This window comes from Microcaecilia unicolor, chromosome 12 (assembly GCF_901765095.1).
Source record: "Microcaecilia unicolor chromosome 12, aMicUni1.1, whole genome shotgun sequence".
Classification (NCBI taxonomy): domain Eukaryota; kingdom Metazoa; phylum Chordata; class Amphibia; order Gymnophiona; family Siphonopidae; genus Microcaecilia; species Microcaecilia unicolor.
This window is the reverse complement of record NC_044042.1, coordinates 72,986,262-72,998,461: the sequence shown is the minus strand read 5'-3', so window position 1 is coordinate 72,998,461 and position 12,200 is coordinate 72,986,262. Positions and strand designations below refer to the sequence as shown.

Genomic DNA, 12,200 nt, shown 5'->3' with positions numbered 1-12,200 from the left:
CTGAAAACTTTCCTTTTTTGAGAGGGTCTCTACCCATTGATCGAGTGTGTTAGACTGTAACTGACATCAGTGGTTTATTATTTCGTCTTATTTGTATCTTATTTGTGCTACTCTGCTGTTACTTGATATTTTGTTTATGGTATTTTAAACCTTGCCTATTGTTTTAAGCCACATTGAACTCGAGTGTTTGGGATATGTGGGGTAATAAATGTCAAAATAAAATGTCGTGGTGTACAGTTAGATACATAGTTTTTGTGGGTTTTGGAGGGGCTCACCAGTATATCTGAATGTAACTCACCTTGAGCTACTATTGAAAAAGGTGTGAGCAAAAATCCAAATAAATAAATATAAGGGGGTTGGTACCTGGGACCTTTTACGTGGAGTCCACTGCTGTGCCCCCTAGGGTGTCCACTGCTTTGCTGGATGTCTGTGTGAATGCTGGCTCCTCCTACATCCCAAAGACTTGATATGTGTTTTTCGCTTGGACATTTTTTTTTCAAAAATAGTCCAAAAAGAATCACAGCAGTGTCTTTCAAATGGCTATTTTAGGGTTGGGGGGGGGGGGGGGGGGGGAGACGGACATTTTTCAGGTTTTGAAAATGGCATTGTTTGCTACTGGATTTTTGGACGTTTTCCACAAAATGTCCAAAATCGGATTTAGACGTCATATTGAAAATGCCCCTCCACATCACATTAAGGATGGAGTTTAGAGAGTTGTATTACAAATTGTTGCTTTAACAGAATTCACTAAAATCGTTGTTTGATTCTGGAGACTTATCACTTTTTCCCAGAGATGGTCACGCATATTATGTTGTAAATTTTTACTTTGAAGATGGAGTCGGTACATTTTTATAACTTCAGCTCCACCAAAATTGCTTCCGACCTCAACAGCCTGTTCAAAAGGTGGAGACGAGGCAAGTTTTTTCTTTTGTGTTTGTAAAAGTGAAGTGAGTAGTGCTATGTTTGTGCCTTAAGGACAGATTAGTAAATGTTCCCTACACCTTGGCAAAGTTACACCTGGATTCTTGTGTAAAGACATTGCATGACTCTGGTCCAAAAGCATGTACGCCAGTTCATAATTTAATCCATCAACTGAATCTGTTTATGATGTGCTTTCTTTCGGAAACTAAAAGCGTTCAAAACTGTGAGATTGTATGAAGTATTTTTGTTTGCATCTTGTTTTATTTCTTATCTTGGTGATACTTGCTAAAACTGAGTGAATGTAACTTGTGTGTGGTAAAAATGCATTGTTTGCATTGACTATTTTGTCTTTTATATCTAGCCTTTGTAGTGCAGTGCTGGTACACAGTGCTCTGGATATAATAGGAGTAAAGTAGCATCAGGAAATACTCCGGGTAGTGCAGATGGGGAGGGAGGCCAGAAGAGCAGCTGGGTGACCTGCTGATGTATAAGTCTAATAGATATTTTCTTACAGCTTTCCAGCACATTTAAACAGTTGTTCTCCGAGGACAAGCAGGCTGCTTGTTCTCACTGATGGGTGACGTCCACTGCAGCCCTTCCAATCGGAAACACTTTCTAGCAAAGTCCTTGCTAGTCCTCGCGCGCCGATGCGACACCGCGCATGCGCGGCCGTTTCCCCCTTCCCCGCCCTGAACCGGCTCGTGCCGGCCAGTCTTCCAGCGGCTTCAAGAAGTGCATCCAGTGCGCCCCGGGTAATCTCGTCTCACTGACAGTCACGCGTCGTTGTCTTCAGTGTCTGGGGGCTGGGCACCGCCGCAGGCCTTGTAGTCTGTGTTCTCTTTTGCAAAAGCGGACTCAGGTTAGCGAGATTGGCCCAGTTGGAACGTTTTGTTCTCGGCGTCTTCGTCGGCACCGGGTAGTATCGACCTGCTTCGCGTCGTCGGCGCCCGGACCTTCATCCTCGCCCCCGATTGCAACGAGTGCATCGAGGCATCGGCCCTCTGCATCGGGGGCCGAGACATCGGAGGGCTGCGTCGGCGTCGGTAGTACCGAGACCTCCTCGTCTGCTGATGTCGTCGGACGGTGGTGCTTCGTCTGGAGTGCAGGTGAGGGCTGTCCATTCCCCTGCTGGTGGCGGTGAGCCTTCAGGTGGATCTACCCCTACCCTGAGGGCTCCTGCGGTACAGCCCCCCCGAGACCGACCTCCTTCGGCCTCGGCCCCGAGGAAGCGACGGCTGGATTCTACGTCCTCCTCGTCGGTGCCGGGAAGACTCTGGTGACATGCTTCGTCCCAAGAAGTCGAAAGAAGCACGTCACCGGTCCCCCTTCCCGTGTCGGGCACCGAGAGCTCTGGGTCGACGAGGGAGTCGGCACCCAGTAGGCATCGGCACCAAGAGGACCGATCGCCCTCTGTTCAAGAGGTGTCGGTGCGCTCCCTTTGTACAGCCCGGAACAGCCTCCACGCCCGGAACGATTCTGACATCGACACCTGCATCGGCTTCCATGTCTTTTTCCACAGCCGCTCTGCACAAGAGTCTCCCGGGCCGTTCTCCCAGAGATCCTGGGAGAGCTGTTGCGCCCTACCCCTCCGGTACCGGGGGTGATTGCGCCACCAGGGTACCGTCGAGCGAGGCGCCGGCTGGCCCATTGCCCGGGGTGAGGTCTCCGACATCGGTGCCGCTTGCGGTACTGACTGCGGTAGCCTCCCAGGAAGGCTCCCCGACTACGTCGGCGGAGGGACCTTTGCCGGTGCGGGCGATGGAGTCTACCTCTCGACGCTCGAGCCGGGCACGGGCTGCAGACACAGGTTCGTGAACTTGTGTCTGACACCGATGGTGAGGCCTCATGGGAAGAGGAAGAGGACTCAGATATTTCTCTGACGAGGGAGGTCTGAGGGTCTTCTTCTGATCCCATTCCCTCTCCTGAAAGGCAGCTTTCTCCTCCCGAGAGTCTGTCTTTGCTTCCTTTGTCCGGGAGATGTCTACGGCCATCCCCTTCCCTGGTGGTTGTGGAGGACGAGCCCAGGGCTGAAATGTTTGAAGCTCCTGGACTATCCTTCTCCACCTAAGGAAGCGTCCACAGTACCCATGCATCATGTCCTAAAAAGACATTGGTGGCTAACTGGACCAAGCCTCTAACTAATCCCCACATTCCCAAGAAGATCGAGTCCCAGTACCGGATCCATGGGACCCAGAGCTGATGCGCACTCAGTTGCCTCACGACTCTGGAGGTTGTGGATTGGCCCTAAGAAGGCCAAGAGTTCTAGGGAGCATGCTTTGGCGCCCCCGGGCAAGGACTCTAGAACCTTGGATCCTTTGGGAGGAAGGCCTACCATTCTTCTATTGCTCGTGGCCAAAATTCAGTCCTACCAGCTCTACACGAGCATACACATGCGGAACCATGTGCGGGCAGTTGGCGGGCTTGGTGGACAAGCTCCCCCCTGAGCAAGCCAAGCCTTTTCAGGAGGTGGTCAGGCAGCTGAAGGCGTGCAGGAAATTCCTGGGCCAGAGGGGTGTACACACCTTTGATGGTTTCGTGTCCCGGGCCGCTGCTCAAGGTGTGGTGATGCGCAGACTCTCATGGCTGCGTGCCTCCGACCTGGAGAATAGAATCCAGCAGCGGATTGCGGACTCGCCTTGCCGTGCGGATAATATTTTTGGAGAGAAAGTCGAGCCAGGTGGTAGAGCAGCTCCACCAGCGGGACCACCCGCTTTCGACAAGTTCTCCCGCCGGCAGCCTTCAGCCTCTACCTCTACAGGTAGAAGATTTTTTGGGGGAAGGAAGACTGTTTCCTACTCTTCTGGCAAGCGTAGGTACAATCCTCCTTCTCGACAGCCTGCGGCCCAGGCTAAGCCCCCAGCGCGCTCGCTCTCGTCAGCAGCGTGCGATCAGCAAGGCCCCTCGGCTCCCCAGCAAAAGCAAGGGACGAGCTTTTGACTGGCTCCAGCAGAGCATAGCCGACATCAAGTGTCAGTGCCGGGCGACCTGCCAGTCGGAGGGAGGTTGAAAGCTTTTCACCTAAGGTGGCCTCTCATAACCTCCGATCAGTGGGTTCTCCAAATAGTCCGGCAAGGATACACCCTCAATTTGGCCTCAAAACCTCCAATTGTCCACCGGGAGCTCAGTCTTTACAGCTTCCAACACAAGCAGGTACTTGCAGAGGAACTCTCCGCCTTCTCAGCTCCAATGCGGTCGAGCCCGTGCCATCCGGGCAAGAAGGGCTGGGATTCTAATTCCAGGTATTCCTTGTGAAAAGAAAACAGGAGGGATGCGTCCCATCCTAGACCTAAGGGCCCTGAACAATATCTGGTCAAAGAAAAGTTCAGGATGCTTTCCACTGGGCACCCTTCTCCCCATTGATTCAGGAAACGATTGACTATGCTCTCTGGACTTGAAGGACGCCTCTACACGCACATCCCGATACTGCCAGCTCACAGACAGTATCCTGCGATTTCAGCTGGGCACCGTCACTTCCAGTACTGTGTGCTACCCTTTGGGCTCGCCTCTGCGCCCAGCAGTGTTCACAAAGTGCTTGGCTGTAGTAGCAGCGGCACTTCGCAGACTGGGGGTACACGTGTTCCCATATCTCGACGATTTGGCTGGTGAAGAACACATCCGGAGGCAGGAGCCCTGCAGTTCATGCAGATGACTATTCGCCTCTGGAGCTACTGGGTTTGTGATAAATTATCCAAAGTCCCATCTTCTCCCAGTGCAGAAACTCGAATTCATAGGAGCTCTGCTGGATTCTTGACGGCTCGCGCCTATCTCCCAGAGACGAGAGCCAACAACTTGTTGTCCCTCGTCTCGCGGGTGCGAGCGTCCCAGCAGATCACAGCTCGGCAGATGTTGAGATTGTTGGGCCACATGGCCTCCACAGTTCATGTGACTCCCATGGCCCGCCCTTCACATGAGATCTGCCAATGAACCCTAGCTTCCCAGTGGTTCAGGCTGCTGGGGATCTAGAAGAGTGGATCCACGAGTTTCTCAAATCCCTGTATTGGTGGACGATTTGGTCCAATTGACTCTGGGACGTCCTTTCCAAATTCCTCAGCCACAAAAAAGTGCTGACCACGGATGCGTCTCTCCTGGGGTGGGGAGCTCATGTCAGATGGGCTTCACACCCAAAGAAGCTGGTCCCTCCGGAACGTGATCTGCAGATCAATCTTCTGGAGTTATGAGCGGTCTGGAACGCTCTGAAGGTTTTCAGAGATCGGCTGTCCCACCAAATTATCCAAATTCAGACAGACACCCAGGTTGCCATGTGTTACATCTACACAAGCAGGGGTGCACGGATCTCGCCTCCTGTGTCAGGAGCCGTCAGCATGTGGCTCTGGGCTCGCCGTCACGGCATGGTGCTCCAAGCCACATGTCTGGCAGGCGTAAACAACAGTCTGGCCGACAGGTTGAGCAGGATTATGCAACCTCACGAGTGGTCGCTCAATTCCCGTGTAGTGCGACAGATCTTCCAGGTGTGGGGCACCCCCTTGGTAGATCTCTTCGCATCTCGAGCCAACCACAAAGTCCCTCAATTCTGTTCCAGGCTTCAGGCCCACGGCAGACTGGCATCGGATGCCTTCCTCCTGGACTGGGGGGAGGGTCTGCTGTATGCTTATCCTCCCATACCTCTGGTGGGGAAGACTTTGTTGAAACTCAAGCAAGACCGAGGCACCATGATTCTGATTGCTTCTTTTTGGCTGCGTCAGATCTGGTTCCCTCTTCTTCTGGAGTTGTCCTCCGAAGAACCGTGGAGATTGGAGTGTTTTCCGACCCTCATCACACAGGACGAAGGGGCGCGTCTGCATCCCAACCTCCGGTCCCTGGCTCTCATGGCCTGGATGTTGAGAGCGTAGACTTTGCCTCTTTGGGTCTGTCAGAGGGTGTCTCCCGCATCTTGCTTGCTTCCAGGAAAGATTCCACTAAGAGGAGTTACTTCTTTCTATGGAGGAGGTTTGCCATCTGGTGTGACAGCAAGGCCCTAGATCCTCGCTCTTGTCCTACACAGACCCTGCTTGAATACCTTCTGCACTTGTCTGAGTCTGGTCTCAAGACCAACTCTGTAAGGGTTCACCTTAGTGCAATCAGTGCATACCATTACCGTGTGGAAGGTAAGCCGATCTCAGGACAGCCTTTAGTTGTTCGCTTCATGAGAGGTTTGCTTTTGTCAAAGCCCCCTGTCAAACCTCCTACAGTGTCATGGGATCTCAATGTCGTTCTCACCCAGCTGATGAAACCTCCTTTTGAGCCTCTGAATTCCTGCCATCTGAAGTACTTGACCTGGAAGGTCATTTTCTTGGTGGCAGTTACTTCAGCTCGTAGAGTCAGTGAGCTTCAGGCCCTGGTAGCCCAGGCCCCTTACACAAAATTTCATCACAACAGAGTAGTCCTCCACACTCACCCTAAGTTCTTGCCAAAGGTTGTGTCGGAGTTCCATCTGAACCAGTCAATTGTCTTGCCAACATTTTTTCCCCGTCCTCATTCCTGCCCTGCTGAACGTCAGCTGCACACATTGGACTGCAAGAGAGCATTGGCCTTCTATCTGGAGCGGACACAGCCCAACAGACAGTCCGCCCAATTGTTTGTTTCTTTTGATCCCAACAGGAGGGGAGTGGCTGTGGGGAAACGCACCATATCCAATTGGCTAGCAGATTGCATTTCCTTCACTTACGCCCAGGCTGGGCTGGCTCTTGAGGGTCATGTCACGGCTCATAATGTTAGAGCCATGGCAGCGTCGGTAGCCCACTTGAAGTCAGCCACTATTGAAGAGATTTGCAAAGCTGCGACGTGGTCATCTGTCCACACATTCACATCTCATTACTGCCTGCAGCAGGATACCCGACGCGACAGTCGGTTCGGGCAGTCAGTGCTTCAGAATCTGTTCGGGGTTTAGAATCCAACTCCACCCCCCTAGGCCCATGTTTGTTCTGTTCCAGGCTGCACTCTCAGTTAGTTGGTAAATTTTTTAGGTCAATCTCAGTTATGTCCTCGCCGTTGCGAGGCCCAATTGACCATGTTTGTTGTTTTGAGTGAGCCTGGGGGCTTGGGATACCCCATCAGTGAGAACAAGCAGCCTGCTTGTCCTCGGAGAAAGCGAATGCTACATACCTGTAGAAGGTATTCTCCGAGGACAGCAGGCTGATTGTTCTCACAAACCCGCCCGCCTCCCCTTTGGAGTTGTGTCTTCCCTTCTCTTTGTCTTGCTACATATGAGACTGGCCGGCACGAGCCGGTTCGGGCGGGAAGACGGCCACGCATGCGCGGTGCGCATCGGCGCACGAGGACTAGCAAAGGACTTTGCTAGAAAGTGTTCCGATTGGAGGGGCTGCCGTGGACGTCACCCATCAGTGAGAACAATCAGCCTGCTGTCCTCGGAGAATACCTTCTACAGGTATGTAGCATTCGCTCTGTGGTTCCCTTGATAGCTGTATCAAACACCTCAGGTCTTGAGTCATTTTGTCTTTTCTTCCTGGTTCATCATCTTCAATTCAGTCCTAAGTAATACCTAGGTAGCATTTTGTTCTCTTTTGCTCTTAAAATATTTTTGAACACTCAATTAAAAGTAATGTAAACTCATGCAAAATACAGCAATTAGTAGTTTAAGAACATAAGAATAGCCATACTGGGTCAAACCAGTTTGCGCAGAATCGTTTATTCTCTTAATATAATTTAACTACTGGTACACTTTTAATCTTTTAAGATGTGTTGTCCTTTTGCCCACATATGTCAAGAGACTTTAATATCCTAGCTGGCAGACAGCAGAAAATGCCATAAACTTACTATAAGCCTAGAAAGAACTGTGCTTCTTTACTGGTACTGGAGGTTATCACAAGTTGAAGTACCAAATCTAGCCCCAAACTAGTAGTTTGATAAAATGGGGGCTCAGTGATAGTTATGGGGACGCCAAGGCAGAAAGCAAACTTTTTTTTTTATATATATATATATATATATATATACATTCTCATTTTTATGTCCTAAAATGTCTTTCAGCCACACTTGCATAGTGTCATGTAGCCATGTTTGATGGTTAAAGAACACAACATGCGCATTCTACATTTGAAGTGAGGTGATGGTTACGTGCAAGGGAAAGCCAATTGGCTCAAAGGACTCATTTCAAGGGATTATACTCCATAATCCACAGCTGCTCGCGTGTATCCTCTCTGCTTCCGCATGCCACATATGCAAACCATTTTTCATTTGTTTTCCTCGTTTGAGTTCATTTCTCATCTTGTGTTTTTGTCTCATTTGTTTCCATCAGCAAATGCCCAGCACCCCAGGGTTTGTGGGGTACAATCCATACAGCCATCTGGCCTACAACAACTACAGGCTGGGAGGGAACCCAGGCAGCAACAGCCGGGTCACGGTAGGCAAATCAACTATTACATCATTGGGCATTACCTGGCTGGAGCAAGTTGTAGGTTTCCTTCATATTAGCTGCTTTCACATTTGTCCAAAAAAAAAAAAAAATCTTAGGTGCGCCCTTCTTCTGTGGGTCCTTTGCTAAAAAGTGTTTGGGCAAAGTATAGATTTCCTCTATCTCCTAACAAGCCATGAATATAAGATATTTTTTTGTTTGAGTAGCAAGCCTGTTGTATTTGTTTAATGTCATGGAGTGTGTACAGTATATTACACTGAAGACCTCACTCCCATACCTGCAAAGAAAAACACAATTGACCAGTAGCACGATCGACCATGGTGCTCTCTTATATGTTGCCATCAGTGAGCCCTTCGTTGTTTGCTGAAATTAATTGTGCACTTATGTTCTCGCACTTGTGTGTAAAACTGTTGACTTTTCTGCCAGTTTGAGAGAGAAATATTCCCTCTCTTGAACTTGTATCCCCAGATACATAAAAGGCTTAGAATTTCTTTGTTTACGTTTGTGTTGAGAGCAGGTGGGGTTATTTTAGATTAAATTGGCAGCAAGTTACCACACAGCTGCCACTCCCAAAACACAGTAGTTGTGTATAATGGTTGATTTAAATGCTGAAATGAAAGCATGAAGACATAGGGTTTGGATTCACACCTGAAGTACACAAACATAATGGCCACTTTGTCTCTAAGAAATCATTATTTAGTGTTTGTACTCTTGAAGTAGCCAGAAGCATGCATATACAGAGTACCTTTTATATGCGCTTATAAATATCGCTGACATGAATTCATCCAGTGGTGCATCAGTCACTGTGTTCCAAGTCTGTGTGTGCGTATAGCATGTATGTTCTATAATGCATACACACTATATGTACAGTACGTTACATATTCACACAAGTATGTATGCATTGTCTCATCTGTACGTTGTGACATAACGTAAGCATAAAGGGCTGAGCCACGACTGGCTGTTTGGTATATATTTTTCATGTTACTAACAAAGAACCAAACCATTTGAATACAATTTTTGGTTTTGTTCTGTACCCCAAGCAATTTAAAATAAACTTTAAAAAAAAAAGACTGGAAGGGGGGGAAGATGTAGCAAATTATTTTTTGGTGTCCCGATTATCTTGTTCCTTTGCGTCGTCCTGCAGCTCTATCTTTTAAATTGTAATATATGTGAAAGAATAGCCTAGCTCAGACTGAGCTGTGCTCTTGAATGTTCTCGCCTGAGAAAAGCACACATGGGAAGGAGGATGCCCCACACAGTGAGCTGCTTGGGTGGCAGGCTTTTATTTTGTACATATTAAAATAGGGTTTAGCTACTTTAAAATCTCCATTGTCCCTCTGTACATGCCTGAGATCCGTGACATGAAGACCTGCAAGGGTTTGCCAAAGGTCTTTACCCTACTCAGTCTTATGCAGAGGTCTATAATGCCTAAATGAAATAACAGTTTTCAGTAGGTTCCATCAACTATGCCATAACTAAATCTTATGACAAACACACACACACATCCCAATAACCATCGCCATGATGGTGCAAACAGGCACTTCTGTCACAGATCACTAGCACTGGCCATCTCTCTGCTTCCCTTACAGGCTTCTTCCGGCATCACAATTCCAAAGCCACCCAAGCCTCCAGATAAACCTCTGATGCCCTACATGAGGTACAGCAGAAAGGTATGGTACAGCTGTTATTTTTACTGGAAAACATGTTGGCAGTTCAAACTAGAATGTTTGTGCACCAGGAATAAAAATATAGGGGTAGATATTCAGCTGGCAGCGGTGAGTGTTTTTTAGCCACCGGTGGCATTATTCCCAGATGTTCAATGCTGGGCCATATCCGGGCCCTGCCATTGAATATACAGATTTATGGTGCCAGCTGTCTCTTGTGCGGTTAAGTGCAATATTCAGCACTTACCTGCCTAAGCGACACTGCATAAAGATAAGACTGACTTTTATGTGGCCTGATTTTGCCACTTAACTTAATAATTAAGTGCTGAATATCGTCACTTAACTGCATAAATGTCAACTCCGCTCCCTGGACCACCCACAAAATAACCGGCTTTCACATTAGCAGTCTGTAGTGTTATTCAGCAGCGTTAACTGGTTAAGACTGCTGAGTATCGATAGATAGCCCCACACAAGTGATTTAACCGGCCAGCAGCTGTTTCTGTCTAGTTTTGAATATCGACCCCCATAATTGCATCTTAGGAAGATTTAAAGAAAGTAAATAAATGCTGATTACATATCTATCTCTACAGTATTTCATTTCATGTGAATCTACACAGTTTCTACTGTTAGCAACTATACTTTTGGTTTTAAACCAGAAGTTTTGAAGTCACTAAAACCAAAATGCTCAAGTGGGAAATTGCCCCAGGGTAGCATAGAGCCAATAGTACACTGAACAACATTGTAGCATTTTGTTTTACACAAAATTGTCTCTTCAGAAGAATGAAATGTGTATTACATTGTTGACTGGTTATTAACACAGCCTAAAATGACCCACTAAGGCTATGTCATCTGTTCTGTGGAAAGTGAAGAGAATCATACTGTGAGAACTATATTTCTGTAAGAGCCCTTGTGTTTCCTGCAAGTTATGCAGGGTTATGCCCATCACAGTGCATGATTGACCCCTGCCCCATCTTAATGGACTGTACCAGGACCACTTATTGAGGGCACAGCTCTATAATACCAGCCTGACTATTATAAAAAGCTACATGGGGCATCAGATTGAAACATTTGTTAAATTCAAACATGAGATTAAATTTCACAATAGTAGATCTAAATGTCAAGCTGTTTCTTTTCAGGTCTGGGACCAAGTGAAGGCCTCCAACCCTGACCTAAAGTTGTGGGAGATTGGCAAGATTATTGGTGGGATGTGGAGAGACCTCACCGATGAGGAGAAGCAGGAGTATTTGAATGAATATGAAGCTGAAAAGGTATAATGAAAGATTTGTTTGAACTTTTAATGGAGAGCTCTTACTTAAAACTGGAGGTTGCACAGGCAGGACAATTCTTGAGATCAAACATGAATCTGGAGCTAGTTCACCCTCAAGAGGGCTCCCTCTTTCTGTGGCAGAGAGCTTGCTTGTAAGCAGGCCTTCTGCTGGGTACTTGTAGGAGCAGAAGCAGACTGATCAACTCCTTTCCACTCCCTTTACATAAAACGAGAAGCCATATACCCATATTGCACTCTGCTTTTAGACCACAAAATAGATGTTAGCTTTGTCCCTGATATTTAATCAAAATTGGTCAAATGAGGCTTTCCAATATGGTTTACAGTATGATAGCCAGGACCTTCATTACAGGCAACATAGAGAAAGATATGCAATTAAATTCCATTTGAACAGTAAATATGAGGAATAGTTGCATGGATTTCTAACATGTGGATCACATGAAAGTGTCTTTTTAACGTGCATTTTCAGATAGAGTATAATGAATCCATGAAAACATACCACAACTCTCCTGCCTACCTCGCCTACATCAACGCTAAAAGCAGAGCAGAGGCTGCGCTGGAAGAGGAAAGCCGGCAGAGGCAGTCCCGCATTGAGAAAGGAGAGCCGTACATGAGCATACAGCCAGCAGAAGACCCTGATGGTTAGTGTAAATAGAAACCTCGTCTAGCAAATTAAGAAGGGAAGTTATCAATGTGGGTTACGGTTAAGATGTATTATTTTACTGTTGAGCCTAGTTATTAGTAACTAGGTGTCATATAAAATAGCACAAATTAGTGGTACACTAATATGTTTTAATTGTAGTCTCTTAATCTGTCTTGCTACAAACACATATGTTTTGTGTGTTAAACACAACGCTGCAGTGTGTTGTGACGGTCTTTACACCTGCAGGAATTCTGCACAACTGTACAATGTAGAATTGTGCAAAAGTCTGCACAGGAAACAAAAGCAGGCAGTGGTGAC

General features: G+C 47.5%; 1 protein-coding gene across 3 annotated transcripts in view; it reads left to right on the top strand.

Moving 5' to 3' along the window:
• The window catches only part of SMARCE1 (SWI/SNF related, matrix associated, actin dependent regulator of chromatin, subfamily e, member 1), an 86,433-nt gene that overhangs the window by 50,795 nt on the left and 23,438 nt on the right, over positions 1-12,200 (top strand). For all 3 annotated transcript variants that reach the window (XM_030221160.1, XM_030221162.1, XM_030221163.1), the window contains exons 4-7: positions 8,174-8,278; positions 9,880-9,960; positions 11,091-11,222; positions 11,709-11,880. In XM_030221160.1, the coding sequence (XP_030077020.1) occupies positions 8,174-8,278; positions 9,880-9,960; positions 11,091-11,222; positions 11,709-11,880 (490 nt within the window). The remainder of the gene's footprint in view (positions 1-8,173; positions 8,279-9,879; positions 9,961-11,090; positions 11,223-11,708; positions 11,881-12,200) is intronic.